General features: G+C 45.6%; 1 protein-coding gene across 1 annotated transcript in view; it reads right to left on the reverse strand.

Annotated features, from left to right (window-relative positions):
* The window catches only part of RBSN (rabenosyn, RAB effector), a 24,315-nt gene extending 7,761 nt beyond the window's left edge, over window positions 1-16,554 (reverse strand). The window contains exons 1-8 of the mRNA XM_046669715.1: window positions 16,411-16,554; window positions 13,995-14,310; window positions 11,294-11,434; window positions 8,957-9,057; window positions 7,746-7,791; window positions 7,470-7,631; window positions 5,343-5,584; window positions 3,992-4,062 (exon numbers count right to left, since the gene is read on the reverse strand). Coding sequence (XP_046525671.1) covers window positions 3,992-4,062; window positions 5,343-5,584; window positions 7,470-7,631; window positions 7,746-7,791; window positions 8,957-9,057; window positions 11,294-11,434; window positions 13,995-14,142 — 911 coding nt within the window. The 5' untranslated portion in view covers window positions 14,143-14,310; window positions 16,411-16,554. The remainder of the gene's footprint in view (window positions 1-3,991; window positions 4,063-5,342; window positions 5,585-7,469; window positions 7,632-7,745; window positions 7,792-8,956; window positions 9,058-11,293; window positions 11,435-13,994; window positions 14,311-16,410) is intronic.
* Between the last annotated feature and the right edge of the window lie 869 nt (window positions 16,555-17,423).

The following is a 17,423-nucleotide window of genomic DNA, read 5'->3' on the forward strand; positions in this document are numbered from 1 at the left end:
GCCAGGGTGGAGCAGAGGACACAGGGAAGGCCAGGGTGGAGCAGAGGACACACGGAAGGCCAGGGTGGAGCAGAGGACACAGGGAAGGCCAGGGTGGAGCAGAGGACACAGGGAAGGCCAGGGTGGAGCAGAGGACACAGGGAAGGCCAGGGTGGAGCAGAGGACATAGGGATGGCCAGGGGTGGCTTGACTCTGGTTTCAGGGAACAACAGCAGTTATTATGTGATGTTGGAATAGTTCATTTACAAGTCTGTCACCCCCACTAGACTGCTGAATTCAAGGTGCAGTGCTTACGGCTTTCCATTTTTATATCCTCAGTAACTGCACACGGGCCAAGCTTAACCAATGTTTACTGAGAAGAGAAACATTTAAGAAGATCTCACAGCTATTAATCCAGCCTCACCAATGGCCCCTTTCTGAGGGAGCAGCAATTCAAGCTAAATAAGCAGAAAGGATTGCTGCGTTCACCTATCTTACCATCCATAAAAAAGTCCTGGCTGGAAAAATATTGGTGTGGGCTGTAATCTGAGGATTCACTAAGGCTGTTCATCTCTTACTGCACAGTTTGCAAAAAGCACAGCAGACTAGAATTGAGATTTGTGCCTTGTCTTGATATCTCCAAGACATGTGGAAAATAACAAGGTTGGCCCAAATCTGAAATCACTTCTCCTGGTCTCAATCACGTCATCCAATTGTATTTCCCTCAGAGCACCTATCACATCTGCAGTTATCTTGTTCATTATTTGTTCACTTGGTTATGCTCTGTGCTCCCATGAAAATGAAGCTACCTGAGAGGCACACACTGTCTTCACTGTAGATTGCAATAGCCCCAGCACCTAGAATAGTGCTTGGCACATAAGCAGTGCTCAATAAATATCCGTTGAATGAATGAGTGAGGGAGTGAAATATCTTTAAAGTCCTTTAGAACTGGTCTTTGAAGGAGCAGGAGTTAGACATCTGGAAATGTGCTCAGCAATAGTAGTTCCCCAGCTGGCCAGGGAAGTCCATTAACCCACAGTTGTGTCTGAGGCACAAAGCAAAAAAACAACAGGACTCAGGGAGAGGAGCCCCTTGGCTAACAGCTTGAATTTCCTTTTTTTTCCAAAGATTGGCACCTGAGCTAACATCTCTTGCCAATCTTTCTTTCTTCTTCCTCTTTCTCATCCTCCTCTTCTTCCTCCTCTTCCTCTTCTTCTTGTCCCCAAAGCTTACCAGTACATAGTTGTATGTTCCAGTTACAGGTCCTTCTAGTTGTGCTATGTGGGACGCCACCTCAGCATGGCCCGATGAGCAGTGCCATGTCCACGCCCAGGATCTGAACCGGTGAAACCCTGGGCTGCCGAAGCGGAGCGCACAAACTTAACCACTCGGCCACGGGGCTGGGCCCCTCCTGCTCTAATTTCAAACCAATGGGCAGGGGAGGGAGGAGGGGGTGCTGACTCCAGTAAGTTCCACAGAGGAAAGGAGCATGAGACAGCTACCTGCTCCAAGCCGAGGACTCTCCATTTGGGGAGGTATATATGAGAGTCACTTGGAGTGCTTTCCCCAAGCTACTCACAGGGAGGGCAGTGTGTTCCAGTGATTGAAATTAGTGCTCAGTGAACCACAGGTAGAGAAGAAGATGTGCCCTTTCCTGCTGTTCTTTAGAACCAGTGCTTTAGGCTGAGGAATGGACAGAGGAAGACTGGTGTCTAGGACGTGCAAATATAAGGAGGGAGGGGCCCTGGGCAGTGGTGACTGAGAGGGCTTGAGAAATAGGGTTTCTTCCCCTTCCTTTGTCTGCAGCCAGGGGCTGCACACATCTAGCTGTTAGAAGTGGGCGAAATAGGGCAGAGCCTGCAAGAGTTTCCCTAACTCTTTTCTATTCCCTTCCACCTCTTTTTCCCTGTTGGCTGGGAAACATTGGAGGAAAGAACAGAGAATGGAAGAAGAGGCCCAAAGCAACAGTAGAGGCAGAAAGAGATACAGGGGAAGGGGTGTTTTGCCACAAATCAACTGGGTTTAGCCATTCATATTTTGTAAGTCAGACATTTACAGGCTCAAAAGTCAGGAGACTCCTTAAGGACTATACAAACAAAAAAGTCCATTTTCTTTGCATGTGAGACTTATACTGGAAATCGTGCAGGAAAAGCCAAACATACACCTTTGTTTTTTGCGACCTCTATACAATATTGCCGCAGTAAATGTCCAAATAAAAATGCAGGTTTGTTCTAAACAAGGCACATCTAAATCTACATGCATCACGACAAAGGTGGCAGGTGAGCAACACAGGCCTAAGACAAAGACAGAGGATCCTCAAATTGAGAATACTGGATACCATAATTAATTTTTTCCTGCAACTTTGGAAAAAACTGCTGGGATCTGATTCTAGTAGTAACACCTCAAATTCTAGCTCATATCACTAACTTTCAGAAGCAGCAATGCTCTTAAGAAAGAGTCAGCAAATTTTTTCTGTAAAGGGCCAGATAGTAAATATTTTCAGCTTTGCAGGCCAGTCTCTGTCGCCAACTGTTTAACTCTGCTGCTGTAGTGCAAAAGCAGCCAGAAAGAGTAATCAAACAAATGGGTATGGCTGTGGTCCAACAAAATTTTATTTATAAAAACAAGCAGCAGGGCCAGCCCAGTGGCATAGCGGTTAAGTTCATGCACTCTGCTTCAGCAGCCCAGGGTTCGCAGGTTGGGATCCCAGGCACAGACCTACACACCACTCATCAAGCCATGCTGTGGCAGGGTCCCACATAAAAAGTGCAGAAGTCTGGCACAGATGTTAGCTCAGGGCCAATCTTCCTCACCAAAAAAAAAAAAAAAAACCCAAAAAACAAAAAACAAGCAGCAATAATAAGTGTTAGTGAGGATGTGAAGAAATTGAAACCTTCACACATTACTGGTGGGAATGTAAAGTGGTGTAGTCATTTTAGAAAAACACTCTGGCAATTCCTCAAAAAGTTAAACAGAGTTATCATAAGACCCAAGAACTCCAGTTCTAGGTGGATACCCACAAGAAATAAAAATATATGTCCACAAAACAATTTATACATGAACATTCATCGAAACATTATAATAGCCAAAAGAGGAAAACCCAATGGACTAATATTCATCAACAGACTAATGTGTAAACAAAATGTGGTCTGTGCATACAATGTACTCATAGAAAAGGATATATGCTACAATACAGATAAATCTTTTCTGAAGAAGATGATTAGTCCTGAGCTAAGTGCTGCCAATCCTCCTCTTTTCACTGAGGAAGATGGCCCTGAGCTAACATCCTTGCCCATCTTCCTCTACTTTTTTTTATATGTGGGACGCCTACCACAGCATGGTGTGCCAAGCGGTGCCATGTCCACACCCGGGATCCGAACTGGTGAACACCGGGCCACCGAAGTGGAACATGCACACTTAACTGCCACACCACTGGGCCAGCCCCCACAGATGAATCTTGAAAACACTACACTATGTGAAAGAAAATAGACAAAAGATCATTTATTTATGATCCCATTTATACAAAATGTCCAAAACAGGCAAATCCACAGATAGAAAGTAGACTAGTGGTTGCCAGGGAGAGGGAGAATGAGCAGTGACTGCTAATGCGTATGGGGTTTCTTATTAGAATGATGAAAATGTTGTAGAATTAAGACAGTGGTGATGGTTGTACAATGTTGTGAATATACTAAAAACCACTTTAAAAGGGTAAATTTTATGGTGTGTGAATTCTATCTTAATTAAAAAAAAGAAACAGATGGCAGCCTAGATTTGGCCCATAGGCCAAAGTTTGCCAACCCCTACTCTAAGCCCCGATACCTCACTGCTGCCCTGAAGTGGCATCTCCCCAGGCATGAGCAGGAGGCCTGCTGCCCTTGCTCACCCCCATTATAGCTGGTCACAGAAGAGAAGCACAGCCAGTTAAGATTTCATTTTCAGCTACTAAATAATTGACCTAAAATGCCAGAAAACAGTCACCACTGAACTAGAAAAATGGAAAAGAATAGCTTACTTTAATGATGCTGCCATCCTGATGTATTCAGGAGCTTTTTGGTCAACTTTCTCCATGCAAAGTCGTAATTTCTAAGTACAAAAAAGAAGAGGTGAGTGATTCTCTCAAGGTACAGAAAAGCCTACCCAGAAGTTATGCTACATCAGCAGAGACATATTTAAAATGTGCAGTTTCTAAAATGGAAAAATGCAGAGAGTCTTTTGTTTTTATTGTTGTTATCAATTTCCTGATTTACAGACCCACTTTACAAGCAGAAAATCCTGTAGGAAGGAAAGAAGGTGAGGGTGGAACTTTTGACTGGATGTTTTTGAGAGGAGCAAGGCCTTTCAGGACACAAGCCAACGAGTTTACCAAGGCAGAGAAAAGGAACTAGTTGTGACATTCTTTCTCTGACAGATGATACAAGACAGCAGCACAAGGCAATGCCAGGGCTTACTTCAAAAAAGGAAGCAAAAAGCAAGGTGCCTCTTTACAAAAATGAGTTATCTGGTCAGGGACTCCACATAAAGGATAGATAATGGCTACATGTGCACCTCAGCACAGGGTTCAATTAACACCATTTCTAGTAGCCTGAGTATTTTAATGGTGATCTCAGAAACACAGCCATTATGACCTACAGGACCACTAACAGTGACCATTCAGTGATCAAACAAAAATACACTCCTCCTGTGTTCAGAGTTTTGCATGAGCTGCCCGGGCTGATCTCCTCCTCCTCCCCATCTCCTACCATCTCCCTGCCCAATCCCTTCCTGGCTAATCCTTCTCAGCTTGCAGGTCTCACCTGGCCAATAGGAGGCCGAGACAGTCTCACTCCCAGTCTGACTCCAAATCTCATATTCTAGCACTATACTATGTTCCTCTCACAGTGTGCATCTACTAAAGATGTTCTGTGGTCACTGGTGGTAATGAGAGTGGAGGCCTTTAAACGGACTTGAAAGGGGAAGCTCTATGCCTGTGGGCAGTTTCTCAAACTTGTAAAGTCTGAAACTCCCAAGTGAGTCTCCCAGGACTCTTCTGGCCCATGGTTCACCACGAGATCTCACAGAACCTGTTCACGCTGCATGGCAAGCATCCTTCCTCCCCTTGCCTCTGAGCCACCAAAGCCTCCAACCTCCTGCCTTCAAGTGGGCAAGGAGGGTGAAGAAATAAGTTTGTTGCAACACACCCAGGATGACTCTGTGACTCTCCCAGGGCCCTAGCTGGGAAATTATACCATAGCCCTTTAGCAGAAACTAAAAATGATTCAGAGGAACAAATTCCCAAAGCATTCTCCAAAATGTGCAGGCTTGTACATAATGAACAGCCAAATCTTCCTCGCAAGTGAGACCCAAGACTGGACACAATGAGTCACCTCATAGAGCTTCACAATGTCAGGGGTGTGTTCCTTCTCGTCAATCTGCTGCTCTCTCTTGAGCAACGTGTCCTTGCAGTGTGTACAGCAGCGGATCCGGTCGTCATCTTTCTCGTCCAGGACAGAGCTCACACTGCTCATGCTGCTGATGCTGCCCCGGCGGGAGCCATGAACACTGTTGGGTGACTGGCTGGGGCTGGTGTGGGTGCTCAAAGAATCCTTGCTGGCACTGGTGAGCTTGTCTGTAAAGCACAACACAAGACAGGCAGCAGCGAGCCCACAGCCTCCAATCACCCACCTCCTACGACAGCAGGGGAGTAAGAGCTGATGGGGGGTAACAGCAGGTGCTGATGCCGGCAAAAGCAAGCTCTCCCTATGGGCAAGAAGCTCTGCCTTCCTGTGGTCAAGCTCTGCAATGGGATGGACTCCCACCAACAGCCAGGAAAAAGTCAGACTGCCTAGGGTGGTCTGCCTTTGAGGCTCTGAGGCCCACCGCTAACCTACTGCCCTCCTTCACTTGCTGTGCCTCAGATGCAACCCACTTTCTCTCTGGACTGTCTTGACAGCCTTCCCCCACTCCCAAATGCCTGACTCCTACCCCTTCCCAAGCTCAACTCAAATGGCACATCCTCTAGGAAGCTCTCCCCTATTCCTGGATCTGCCCTTCTGATCAGTTCCTACCACACTGCCCCTCTTGGAGCACTTTCCACTTCTCTCCCTGTATAACAGTTCTATGTACACCCCAGAGCTGCCCTATGAATCTGTGACTCTTCAAGGGTAGAAGCTATGTCTTACTCATACTTGCACCCCTACATATCCAACAGGGCTCCCCCACAGCAGCTGCCCAGTAAATGCTGATTAGTTAGTCCAAGAGAAGAAAGGTGAATAGTATCCCAAAAACATAGTTTCTGAAGTCCCAGGTGAGACAGGGAGTCTGTCTCAGAGAGAAAGGGAAAGCATCAGAGTAACATGTGCCCAATGACATCAGAGCTAGACAGAGGAAGCATCTGCTTCTGCCCCACGTTATCCAGACGCACTGTAGCCAACAGCACGTGTAGAGTCAGCAGAACTCTCCAGGGTTGCAAAATCAACCCAAACATCCCAGAACTGACCAAAAGCCCATGAAATCGTCTTTAGCAACTTTTAGCCAGCTGAGATTCAAAGTTCCAGACGATCGGGTTACACCTACTTTGTAGCCTCTTTCCCACAATTCTCAAACATGCCCTCCACACTCCCCCAACTAGTCTGTCTGCTCATCTACTAACCTTCCCCGGGGCCTTTCCACATTCCACGCCTTTGCTCCTGCTCGTCACTCTACCCAGGATGCCCTCCTGCCCCATCCCTGCAAGCCTAGTCATCTTTCAACGCTCTTCTTGAACGTCACCTCTCGATCCTGAGCATCCACGCTCTCCCTCTCGCCCAGTCTCCACAGCACACCGTTTCTCTCATATTATGACATTACTATCTGTTCTATATGGCAGTGAGCCGTTTGTGACTTTTATCTCAAAGGAAAGGACTAGCCTACTGCCCATTTTTCAATACTCTCTCCTATAGTCTCCTCTCAAAGCCTCACTTGCCACTTCCAAGCAGAGCTGACAAAGATTTGGTCAGCTCTCCTGGCTACCTGACACAACTTCTCTCATTGTATACATCTCTTTATAAAGCAATGAGTTGTTTGTGAGTCTGTATCCCCTGCTAGATGCTGGAACCCCTGGGAGAATGACTGATGCCTTATAATAGACTAGAGGTGGGGAAACAATGACCTGCAAGCCAAGTCCAGCCTTTTTTTATATGGCCCTCAAGCTAAGTATGGTTTTTACATTTTTCAAAGGTTTTTTTAAAAAAGCAGAAAGGTCACAGAGATCATACTTAACCCACAAAGCCTAAAGTATTTACTATTTGATCCTTTATGAAAAAAGTTTGCCAATCACTGTTATAGACCATTGTATCCCTGGCCCCTAGCACAGTGCCTAGCCTGTAGTAGCTTCATGACTCAACGAGTGAATGAAGATCCCATGGGCAATTAATTTAAACAAAAAGGTTCAAAAAATCACCCAGGGGTGATTAGCAAACAAGCTAGTCTCAAGAGGAAATGAGGGTCCAGGGCCCTGCCTCCGTGTTACCTACTTGCCAAGGGAAGGCTAATGAGCTCCATACACTTCTTGCACATAATAGACCCACAGAGGCGGCAGTGGTGGCGGCGGTTACGGATGTTGAACTTATTCCCACAGTCTGGACAGAAAGGGACATCCTGGTCGTTGACCCAAGGCACCACGGACTTTTCTATTGCTTTAGAAAGAACAAAACAAAAGACAAACAAACAAAAAAGCAAGTCATTTAAAAAAAGGATTTGGTCAGGCAGAAAGATAAATAGAATGAATGTGAGTAAAGTTCTAGAGTTACCTCGGATCTTAGCAGACTCGGTATTTGCTCTGTCAAATGCAGTGAGCTGACAAGGAGAAAACAGTGCCCAATGGAATTAATCAGGTGAGGTATATACACTTTGCACAGGCATCAAGCGGGAATCAGCATATCTGCATTTCTCAAGTCTCATCTGTGATCTCCAACCCCACAAAGTCACAAAAGCAATTTCACATGGGAGACAGAGTATTAGCTTTGCATCTAGAAGGCACCTCCCTTCTCATGACCCACTTTCAGTCTCTTTATTGTTAGTTACCCATTTAAGCAATAACCAAGAGTAAGCAAGGATGCGGTGGGGACGGCCAGGGAAAGCAATGGGGAACTCCCAATTCTCCATAGTCTTCCTGGGCAATGAAACTGGCCATGTATTTCTGCCCTATAAAGTAGACATAAAGAACTGTACCTGTGGTTGCTACCATGCCCACCACACAATCCAGCTTGTACACAACAAGCACTTCTAGAGTCAGAGTAAAACAGAGTGATCCTGGTATCCACACCACAGAAAACAAAGCCCAGTCAAGATGTTCCTACACTGCACACTGGCACTGGCGAGTACTCCTCATGGATCTAGTCACCAGCTTCTGTCTGCCACCAAATGATATCACACACTATGCCCCTTTGTGTGATTGCCTGGGACACACAAAAGAGGAAAGAATCTGAAGGCAGAAAGGCTTTCCAGCAGCCAAGCGGGCTTCCTAGGAAGGAAAAGGGAAGCTGGATATGTGGCAAGTCTGTCAACCTGGGCTACTCCTTTCAGCAAAATCAGTCCAGGCTAGAACTGTCCACCATGTCCTCTGCATCTCTCTAGGTGGGGTGTTTCTCTGCCAGCATCAGATATATACGACAGGGGCCAGCCCGGTGGTGCAGCAGTTAAGTTCACTCGTTCTGCTTCAGCGGCCCGGGGTTTGCCGGTTCAGATCCCGGGTGGGGACATGGCACCACTTGGCACACCATGCTGTAGTAGGCATCCCAAATATAAAAGTAGAGGAAGATGGGCACGGATGTTAGCTCAGGGCCAGTCTTCCTCAGCAAAAAAGAGGAGGATTGGCAGCAGTTAGCTCAGGGCTAATCTTCCTCAAAAAAAACCAAACAGATATATACAACATACATAACACAAGCTGCAGAAATGTAATTTCCCCCCCAAAAAAATTTATATTTGCAGAAAATAAGTGTTTTAAAACAACAAAATTTACCTTCTCTAACCTGATTATTAATTTATTGACTTCAACAACATAGTGGTCAATTCTGGCAGCTCGGTGTTTTTTGAAGTCAGAAAGATGGCTTCTCACAGCACCTAGAAGGAGAGGAGGAGGTGGGGAGATAAGTGACTTGTCATTTCTCTGAGGGAGCCTCTCTACCTTGCTGTTTATCTGCAATGAATTTCAAAAGTAAGTAAAAACTCTAGGATTTTAGAGCCTTACTAAGAATTCAAAAAAACAGGAAAGCAAATGGAAGGAAATTTGCTAAAATGTTAATTTTGGTGACTCTGGAGGCCACAAAGCACAATATGAGAGACCTCAGAGTACAGTGGATAAGAGCTTGGACTCTGGAGCCAGCCTGTGCTCAAGTTTCAATTCTCTACTGTGTGACCTTGGGCAAGTTCCTTAACCTCTCTGTAATTTGGAGTACTCATCTACAAAATGGGGATAACAATAGTACCTACTCCACAGAGCTGTTAGGAGGATTAAATAAGTTAAAGTTTATAAAGTCCTTAGAACATTGCCTGGCACATGAATTTTCGTTAAATATAAAGGGCGGTAACATTACGGATGATTTTGAAAACTCGTTCATGTTTTTCTGTACTTCCCAAAGTTGGTACAATATGGTTTTTCATCAGAACAAAAACAATCCTCAAAATAACCAAAATATGTAAATGCTAATAGATGCCCTTACGGGAGCTAGTTAAACTGATACCTTCCTCAGTCCAGCAGCCAAGACCTAGGACAAACCTCCTCACACAAATGGAACCGAGCAGCCTGTTGTCTCAGAGTATCTGAAATATGCCCTGCTCGATCTCACCTCTTTCAAAGAACCAGCCCTGCCCTCTCCCCCTGCCAGCACTCAGTTCCCTTCCTCCTCCCAGTGACGGCCTATTCACTTATACACTGTACCATATCTGAGCTTCTCACATGCACACTCTTAACTATCCATGCATCTTTTTTTCCCTAACCATACTCTAACATCTAATTAAATTTTAGTTTTGAATTCTTAGGGGTGATAACAAATATCAACTTCTAAAATTTTCCATTCACTTAACCTTCCACGATTTGACTTCCTTCAGTTGTTGAAACAGGCAAGTAAATCAGAAAATCACCCTGATAATTTAACATTGGCAATCATGAAATAAGCTATCAAAAAAGCTAGTAAGAATTCACATGCCCGAAATTTCTCCTTCATGTTTCTAATTGGCTTTCATACATAACTCATAATTATATGTGTATAGTATTATTTTTAAAGCCATTTTTCTCCTCCCTGATGAAAATGTTTCCACTCTCCAAAATGGTAGCCACTAGCCACATGTGGAGATACAGCACTTGAAACGCGGCTAGCGTGTGGCTGAGGAAGTGAGTTTTACTTAAATTTAAATAGCCACATATAGGTAGTGGCTATCACATTGGACAGTACAGTTCCAGAACTTTCCTCATCCAAAAAGAGCCATTCTGTGGTGGCACTAGAAGAATATGATAGATGACCTGGATACATATCACTTCTCTTCTCAGAGCCTGCTTCCTCATCTATAAACGGAATGAACATCACTATCCACTCTACCTCACACGGGCTTTTGTGAAAGCTGAGCAAGATAATGAACATGAAAGTATAAGAAAGCACTACAAAGGAATCATTATTTATCCACTGGATGGACAAAAAATACTATATTACATTAATGACTGTGATCATTCAACAATTAAAGGATATTAAGACTAGCTAGTTCAACTCCACGTGGCATGACATTTTTGGTAACAGCTTTATTGAGACATTATTCACATACACAGAATCCACCAGTTAAAGCATACAAATTGAATAGTTTTTAGTATATTCACAGAGTTATGCACCAAAATAAATTTTAGAACATTTTCATCACCCCAAAAAGATGATTATTTTGAAAGTAAGTAGATGATACCATAATTACATGTTTCAGAAAATTAAGTTGCACAAATCAGTGCCTCTCAGTAGGCAGGTAACATCCTACATGAGAGCAGACAGCCCCACCAGTGGAGTCTGTGCCTGGGCTGAGGTCAGACACCTGGACTCCTACTCCCGTTCTGCAGTCTCCCAGCTATGTGACCATGGGCAGGTCCCGATGGAGTGCCGTGAGGATTAAATGAGAGCACTCATGCAAAGCGTTTAATGCAGTGCCTAATACAAAGCAGATGCTCAGTCCATTCTCTGCCCCTACTAGGAAATAAGGTCCACAAGAAGCTTAGACCATTCTTATTTACTGATGCCTCCTAAGCCAACTTTTAAAACATTACCTAGAACATATAGATGCTCAATAAACATTTGCTGAACGAACGAACAGAATTTCTCACCAAGTTCCTGGGGTTCCCACATGTACGGATCGACCCCTCCGTAGCTGAAAGACTCATATCCTTGGGTCCCTGATTCTGCTCGGTCATCTCCTTCTCGTTTCAACAGTCTGTTCTTCGCTTTTTTAGCCTTCTGGACAAGACCTTGAAAAGTAGAACAAACACCATAAATGAATCCATGAAGAATACCCGTGAAGAGCTGAGGGAAATCTCAAAATACAAGAGTCTCTATTTTCTTTTTTAAACTACTTCCAAAACCTGATACCAAGTCCACTTTGCTCTTTTGGCTTTAACATTTCACTTGCCTAAACTAGCAATATCATAAAATTTCTGAGAATCAAAAGATCAAATGAAGAGGTGATCTGCTTTTTAAGACTTTTCAAAAATCTTTGATATTAATCTTTAAAACTTTACTTTCCTGATTCTGAAACACAGAAAACTGCAACACAAGCAAGAATTCCTTCTCAACTAAAGAAATGATCATCGAGTACTAAAGGAATGCTTAACTCAATCTCTTAGTTCTTCTGAGGTAGAGATGGAAAAAACAAAAGAATCCTTTCAAGTTTCTTTCACAGGAACAAAATTTTCACTCTGGCATTCCTGAAATAGATTCCCAAATCTATTATTCCATAAATATATTTCCTCTAATTTTCCCTCTAATAAAACATTTTCCCTCTAATAAAAAGGTCATCACAGGAATCTGAGGACACTCTCTAAACTCTGTACCCACTGGCATGAAAGTCTTACTGATATCGTGGCATATAACTCAGTTCAGCTGACACTGAGACTAGACGCTCCCTGAAAATCACGGAGACCCTTCAGTTTCCCAAGGAAACTTAATCAGTTTGCTTGTTTTCCAGCTGCAGTGCATGCTGTGATTGGAAGACAGGGTCTCATATTATCAATGATGCCATGTAGAAAGAGCAGCACTAGACTCAGAGGTGATAGAACACCCGGGCTCAAGGCCTAGTTCTGCCAATTCCTGTGTGACTTTGGATAAGTCACTAAACATCTCTGAACCTGACTTTTTCTCTGTAAAGTGAGACCAACCACCTTCCCTCCTGCAAGGTTTCTGGGTGAGTCAAATGAAATAATAATGTGGGGCCGGCTCTGTGGCCGAGTGGTTAAGTTCGCGCGCTCCGCTGTGGTGGCCCAGGGTTCGGATCCTGGGCACGGACATGGCACCACTCATCAGGCCACGTTGAGGCGGCATCCCGTATCCCACAACTAGAAGGACCTGCAACTAAGATATACAACTGTGTACGGGGGGGTTTGGGGAAATAAAGCAGGAAAAAAAAAAAAGATTGGCAACAGTTGTTAGCCCAGGTGCCAATCTTAAAAAAAAAAAAAAAGAAAGAAAGAAATAATAATGTATGTGAGAGAACTCTGAAAACTATAAAGCACAAAGGGTTTTTTTTTTTTTCCCTCCTAATAGTTATGGCTCTGCTCCAGCCTCTTCAGCCAGAAGCCACCTCATCCATCATAGCCATCAGGATTTTGAAAATGTTTGACTTTGTCAAACACGTATTTGGACAGAAGTTATAAATGTTAATGCTTTCAATACCTCTTTTTTCTGAACTGAAAAGTGAGACACAGAGTGAGACCATCCGGTTCTAGGGTTCATGTGACTCACATGCGGGAAGGCCACAGTGCACTTAGGAATACAAGATCATTCCTTTCTCCCCCACCCCAAAGAGAACTGCGAATACAGCATCCAGACCTTTTTAATCTCACTGAAGCTGGTCAGATAACCATCAGGAAAGTGAGTTTCAGAGCAGCGGCATAGTATTTAGGAGTTAAAATCTGAAGTCCCGGGGGGATGGCCCCGTGGCCGAGTGGTTAAGTTCGCGCGCTCCGCTGCAGGCGGCCCAGTGTTTCGCTGGTTCGAATCCTGGGCGTGGACATGGCACTGCTCGTCACACCATGCTGAAGCAGCGTCCCACATGCCACAACTAGAAGGACCCACAACAAAGAATATACAACTGTGTACTGGGGGGCTTTGGGGAGAAAAAGGAAAAAATAAAATCTTAAAAAAAAAAAAATCTGAAGTCCCGGAAATGAACACTATGAATAGTCAAATTACTTTGAAAAATTCTTTCTATAATCCTCCAGGACCTGAGCCCTTGGAAGCTCAAAAACCAAGTTTTAACTTTTTGGGTCGTTTCTCTTTGCTTTTCAACTATGACCTTCCTTTTCCTGGGTTGCAGAGGACAAGGCATAGTTGAGGAAGGATGGACGGCAGGAAGGCTTGACTTTATGACAGGTAAATGGGTGCACAATGTGCCTCCACTTTCAGAGCAAAGGAGAGGAATTCCACTCCAAAACCCTCCTTGGCTAGCAGTTCGATAATTCAAACAGTCTAGCAAGAAACAACAGAGCAGAGTAATTACATTTACAAGGTTCAAAGCCAGGCTCTGCCTCACTGTGTGACTTCAGGTAAGTTATCTAATCTCTCCATGTCTGGAACCCTCATCAGTAAAATGGGGCTCACAGTCACAGGTACTGTGGGGATGAAATGAAGTTAATATACGGGAAGAGTCTGAACAATGCCTGACACATGGTAAGCACTAGCTATGTTCACTACTATTATTATTTATTACTGGTTATCATGTTCTGGTGGCAACATGGAAACTGATGACAACTATCCCATGAGTTAGAACTCCCATTGACAGAATGGGATAAGCAAAAAATCCTCGCCTCTTACTTTTAATTTGCCCTTTGACATCACGGTCTTCCCCGGAGTGCTCTTCCTCATAATGTGACTGAAGCTGATAGAAAGACTGCAGGTCCTTCAGGCACAAAGGGCAGAGGAAGCCCTCCCTCACTTCCCCTGGGTCATCCAGAGAAGCCATGGCAGTCACTCTCAGCCACTGCAAGGCAGCGGCCTCATGCCAAGAGTCAGCGTGATTCCTCCACAAGGGACCAGGGCTCCCGCAGCATTAGCTTAACCAAGCAGCACACAGATGATGGGGTAGTGGCATCATGGCCCTGGATGAGGCTTCCTCCTTGGAGTAGAAGCCCTGAGAAAGGAAACAATGGAAGAAAAAGCCAATTCAGGCAAATCAGCAGCAATTAAGAATTTTCTTTGTTCTTTTCACAATTCAACAAGGGTACTTAATGTTTGTTCAGTGCAAGTTTAAGAACACAAACTGCTTTCTCAAATCCTTAGACCAAAACACAAAACCTTCTAAGATGTTCTCATCTCGCTCTACAATATGACACTGGACAATGGCAACTCAATGAAATGGGAAGCACAGACTCTTGAAGACAAGGAAGGAAAATTCAACTTCAACAGCAAACACAACACCAAGGCAATCCTCTAACATTCATTCCAAATGGTCCAACGCCATAATCTGTACGCCACTTTAGCCACTAGGGAAATGTCTGAAGTACTTATCAACAAGCAAAAGTTTTTATTTGACTCTCTTTACCTTCATCATTTATTCAACCACATATATTGAGCCCTTGCACCTTGCACCAATGAAAAAGAGATAGTGTCTGCCCCAAAATACAAACAAAAGCAAACAGAACCAAAATCCCAACCTCAGTCTAAGGAGGAGCACTTGAAACCTAGGGGTCAAAAAGAAAAATCTATTTTGTGTCTCATGTTTGTAGAGCACTTTCTCCCCAATGAACTTACTAGATTTCATAAATGACAGTTTACGACAGTCAAGCAGCAAACCTAATGTTCTCGCTGCTTCCAAAATAAAAGGATTCAGTGCTTAAACAATTCGGGGCTTAATAAGTTGCACTGTTACTTTTAACAGGCCATGACAAAGTCACTTGCAATGTCACCTCAGAAAGACTCCTGGCCAGAGGAGAATCCAGACAAAACCCTTCCACAAAAGCAGAGAAATTTCTCCCCAAGAACCTGAGGCCACAAACCACAGCAGAGAGTGAAGAGGAATGTCTGACCTTAGCTGTGGATGGCCCTGCCTAGAGGGCCACTGAGGAGGCACTGCCTGGTCCTCAAGGCTGAAGGGTGGCAGTGACCCAGAAAACGCACAAATGAAACACCAGGTCCCTGTTCTTTCCCTCTAGCTAAGAAGCCCAACGACTGTATACATGCAGATCTCAGCCCCTTTTCCAGATCACTGAAACAGCAGCTCCAGTTCCCTCCCCAGCCAGGGGTTCAACTGAGCCCGACTCTGACCACCCCCTTCCTTGCCAGGCACTGGCCCCTAACAACTACACATCAAACACACACGCCCCCTTCACATCTCAACCCAACCTCACTGCTTCAGGAAGTGCCTCTTCCCTGAGGCATTCTCCCACGGGACAGCCCCTGCACTTCTCCTTCACAGCACTCGCCTCAATTTATAATCACAAGTGCACAAAGGGACTAAACAGAGAAGACTAAGCGCCGTGAGGCAGAGACTATGCCTGTCTTCGCCACCACATCCCCAGGGTCTAGCACAGTGCCTGGCGCAAACCACGAGGAAACAAAACAAAGCTCCAGGAATATTCATTAATTCTAAAATCGTCTAACCAAACATAAACCACAAACCAAAGAAATCGACCACAAACCACCAAGCCCTCGCACCCTAAACAACGTAAAAAATAATAAAATCTACATATCCTGCAACTATACGTCCAGCAGGAAGGGCCCCGGCCCCACGCCGCACAGACTGCACATCCCACAGCCCACTCATCCCCGCCTCGCGACCGCACACAACCCCCTCCCCAGAACTCAACTCGACTGTGCGCACGGCGCACAGCCACACAACAGGAAACACCCACAGAGCAGACATGACAACTCCACACATCGCACAGACGCCACGCAAAACAGTACAAAAACTCCACACAAGTCAGAACCCAAACGCCCCAACCTCACACAACCAGAGGACCAAGGACAACCCCGCGGAGACCACCACCCACCCCCGGCTCCGCCGCACAACCAAACACAACTGTTCACGCCCCGCGTAACCTCACAACCGCACAGAGCCCAGCATCGCAAGCACACACAAGTGAAACGCACAGCCCGAAAGCCCCCTCTCCCACCGCGCACGTCACACCCACCACAACCTCACGCATCCCACACCCGCGCGGCCCGCCCGCCTCTGTCCCTGAGGGGAGCCGCGCCCCCGCCCCTCAGCGCGGCCCGGGCCTGCCCTCTGTACCCGGCCGGGCTCCCGCGGGCACGCAGGCCTCTCCAGCCCTGCGGCCGGGCGCTGGGCCTCCACGGTCCCTCACACAGCCGCCGCCATCTCCATCGGCTGCTCGGCACTCGGCAGGCGCGCCTGCGGCGGCGCCGCAACCGGAAGGCAGGCTGACAGAGGCCCTCGAGCGCCGAATCTTCGAGGGCGCCCTCAGGCGGGGCGGATTCAGACGGCGCAGGGCGGCCCGCGGCCTCCACGCAGGCGCGTAAGAACCAGCGGGTGCGGCTGGTTGGTTTGCGGACGTTTTGACGTCCCGGTAGTTTGTGCAACGCGTTGACGCCAACGCCCTACTCCCCGCCCCGGCGTGTGGATGGAACGACTGCCGTCCATAGTTCTTTAGCTCCTGACCAAGGGGCGCAATGGCTGAGGCGGCGGAGTCTTTAACGCCTCCTATCCCACCTCGACTGCAGTTCTACATTAATTGGCGTCAAAGTTCCTGAGAGCTAGAGATTAAAGGAATATTCGGGAGACTTGGAGGATGTGAAAAGATCCACGACAGAGTGGAGACTTGGAATCAGGGGGGACATCCATCCGGAGGGTGTGCAGCGTGGTCAAATCTGTGGGAAATCTGGGGCATTTTCAAATGCAAATCAAAAGCACCGTGAGGTATCACCTTATACCTAGTAGAATGGCTACTATCAAAAAGATAAGAAATAAAAGTGTTGGGGAGGATGTGAAGAAAAGGGAACCCTTGTGCACTGTTGGGAACATAAATTGATGCAGCCACTATAGAAAACTGTGGAAGTTCCTCCAAAAATTAAAAGTAGAACTACCGCGTGATCCAGCATTTCTACTTTTGGGTATTTATCCAAAGAAAAAAACACTAACTCAAAAAGATATCTGCACCCCCATGTTCATTGCAGTGTTGTTTACAGTAGTCGAGACATACAGTGTTCATCAGTAGATGAATGGATAAAGAAATTATGGTGTATATAATACACACACACGGAATATTATTTAGCCATAAAAAAGAA

The sequence above is a fragment of the Equus quagga genome, chromosome 1 (assembly GCF_021613505.1).
Source record: "Equus quagga isolate Etosha38 chromosome 1, UCLA_HA_Equagga_1.0, whole genome shotgun sequence".
Taxonomy (NCBI): domain Eukaryota; kingdom Metazoa; phylum Chordata; class Mammalia; order Perissodactyla; family Equidae; genus Equus; species Equus quagga.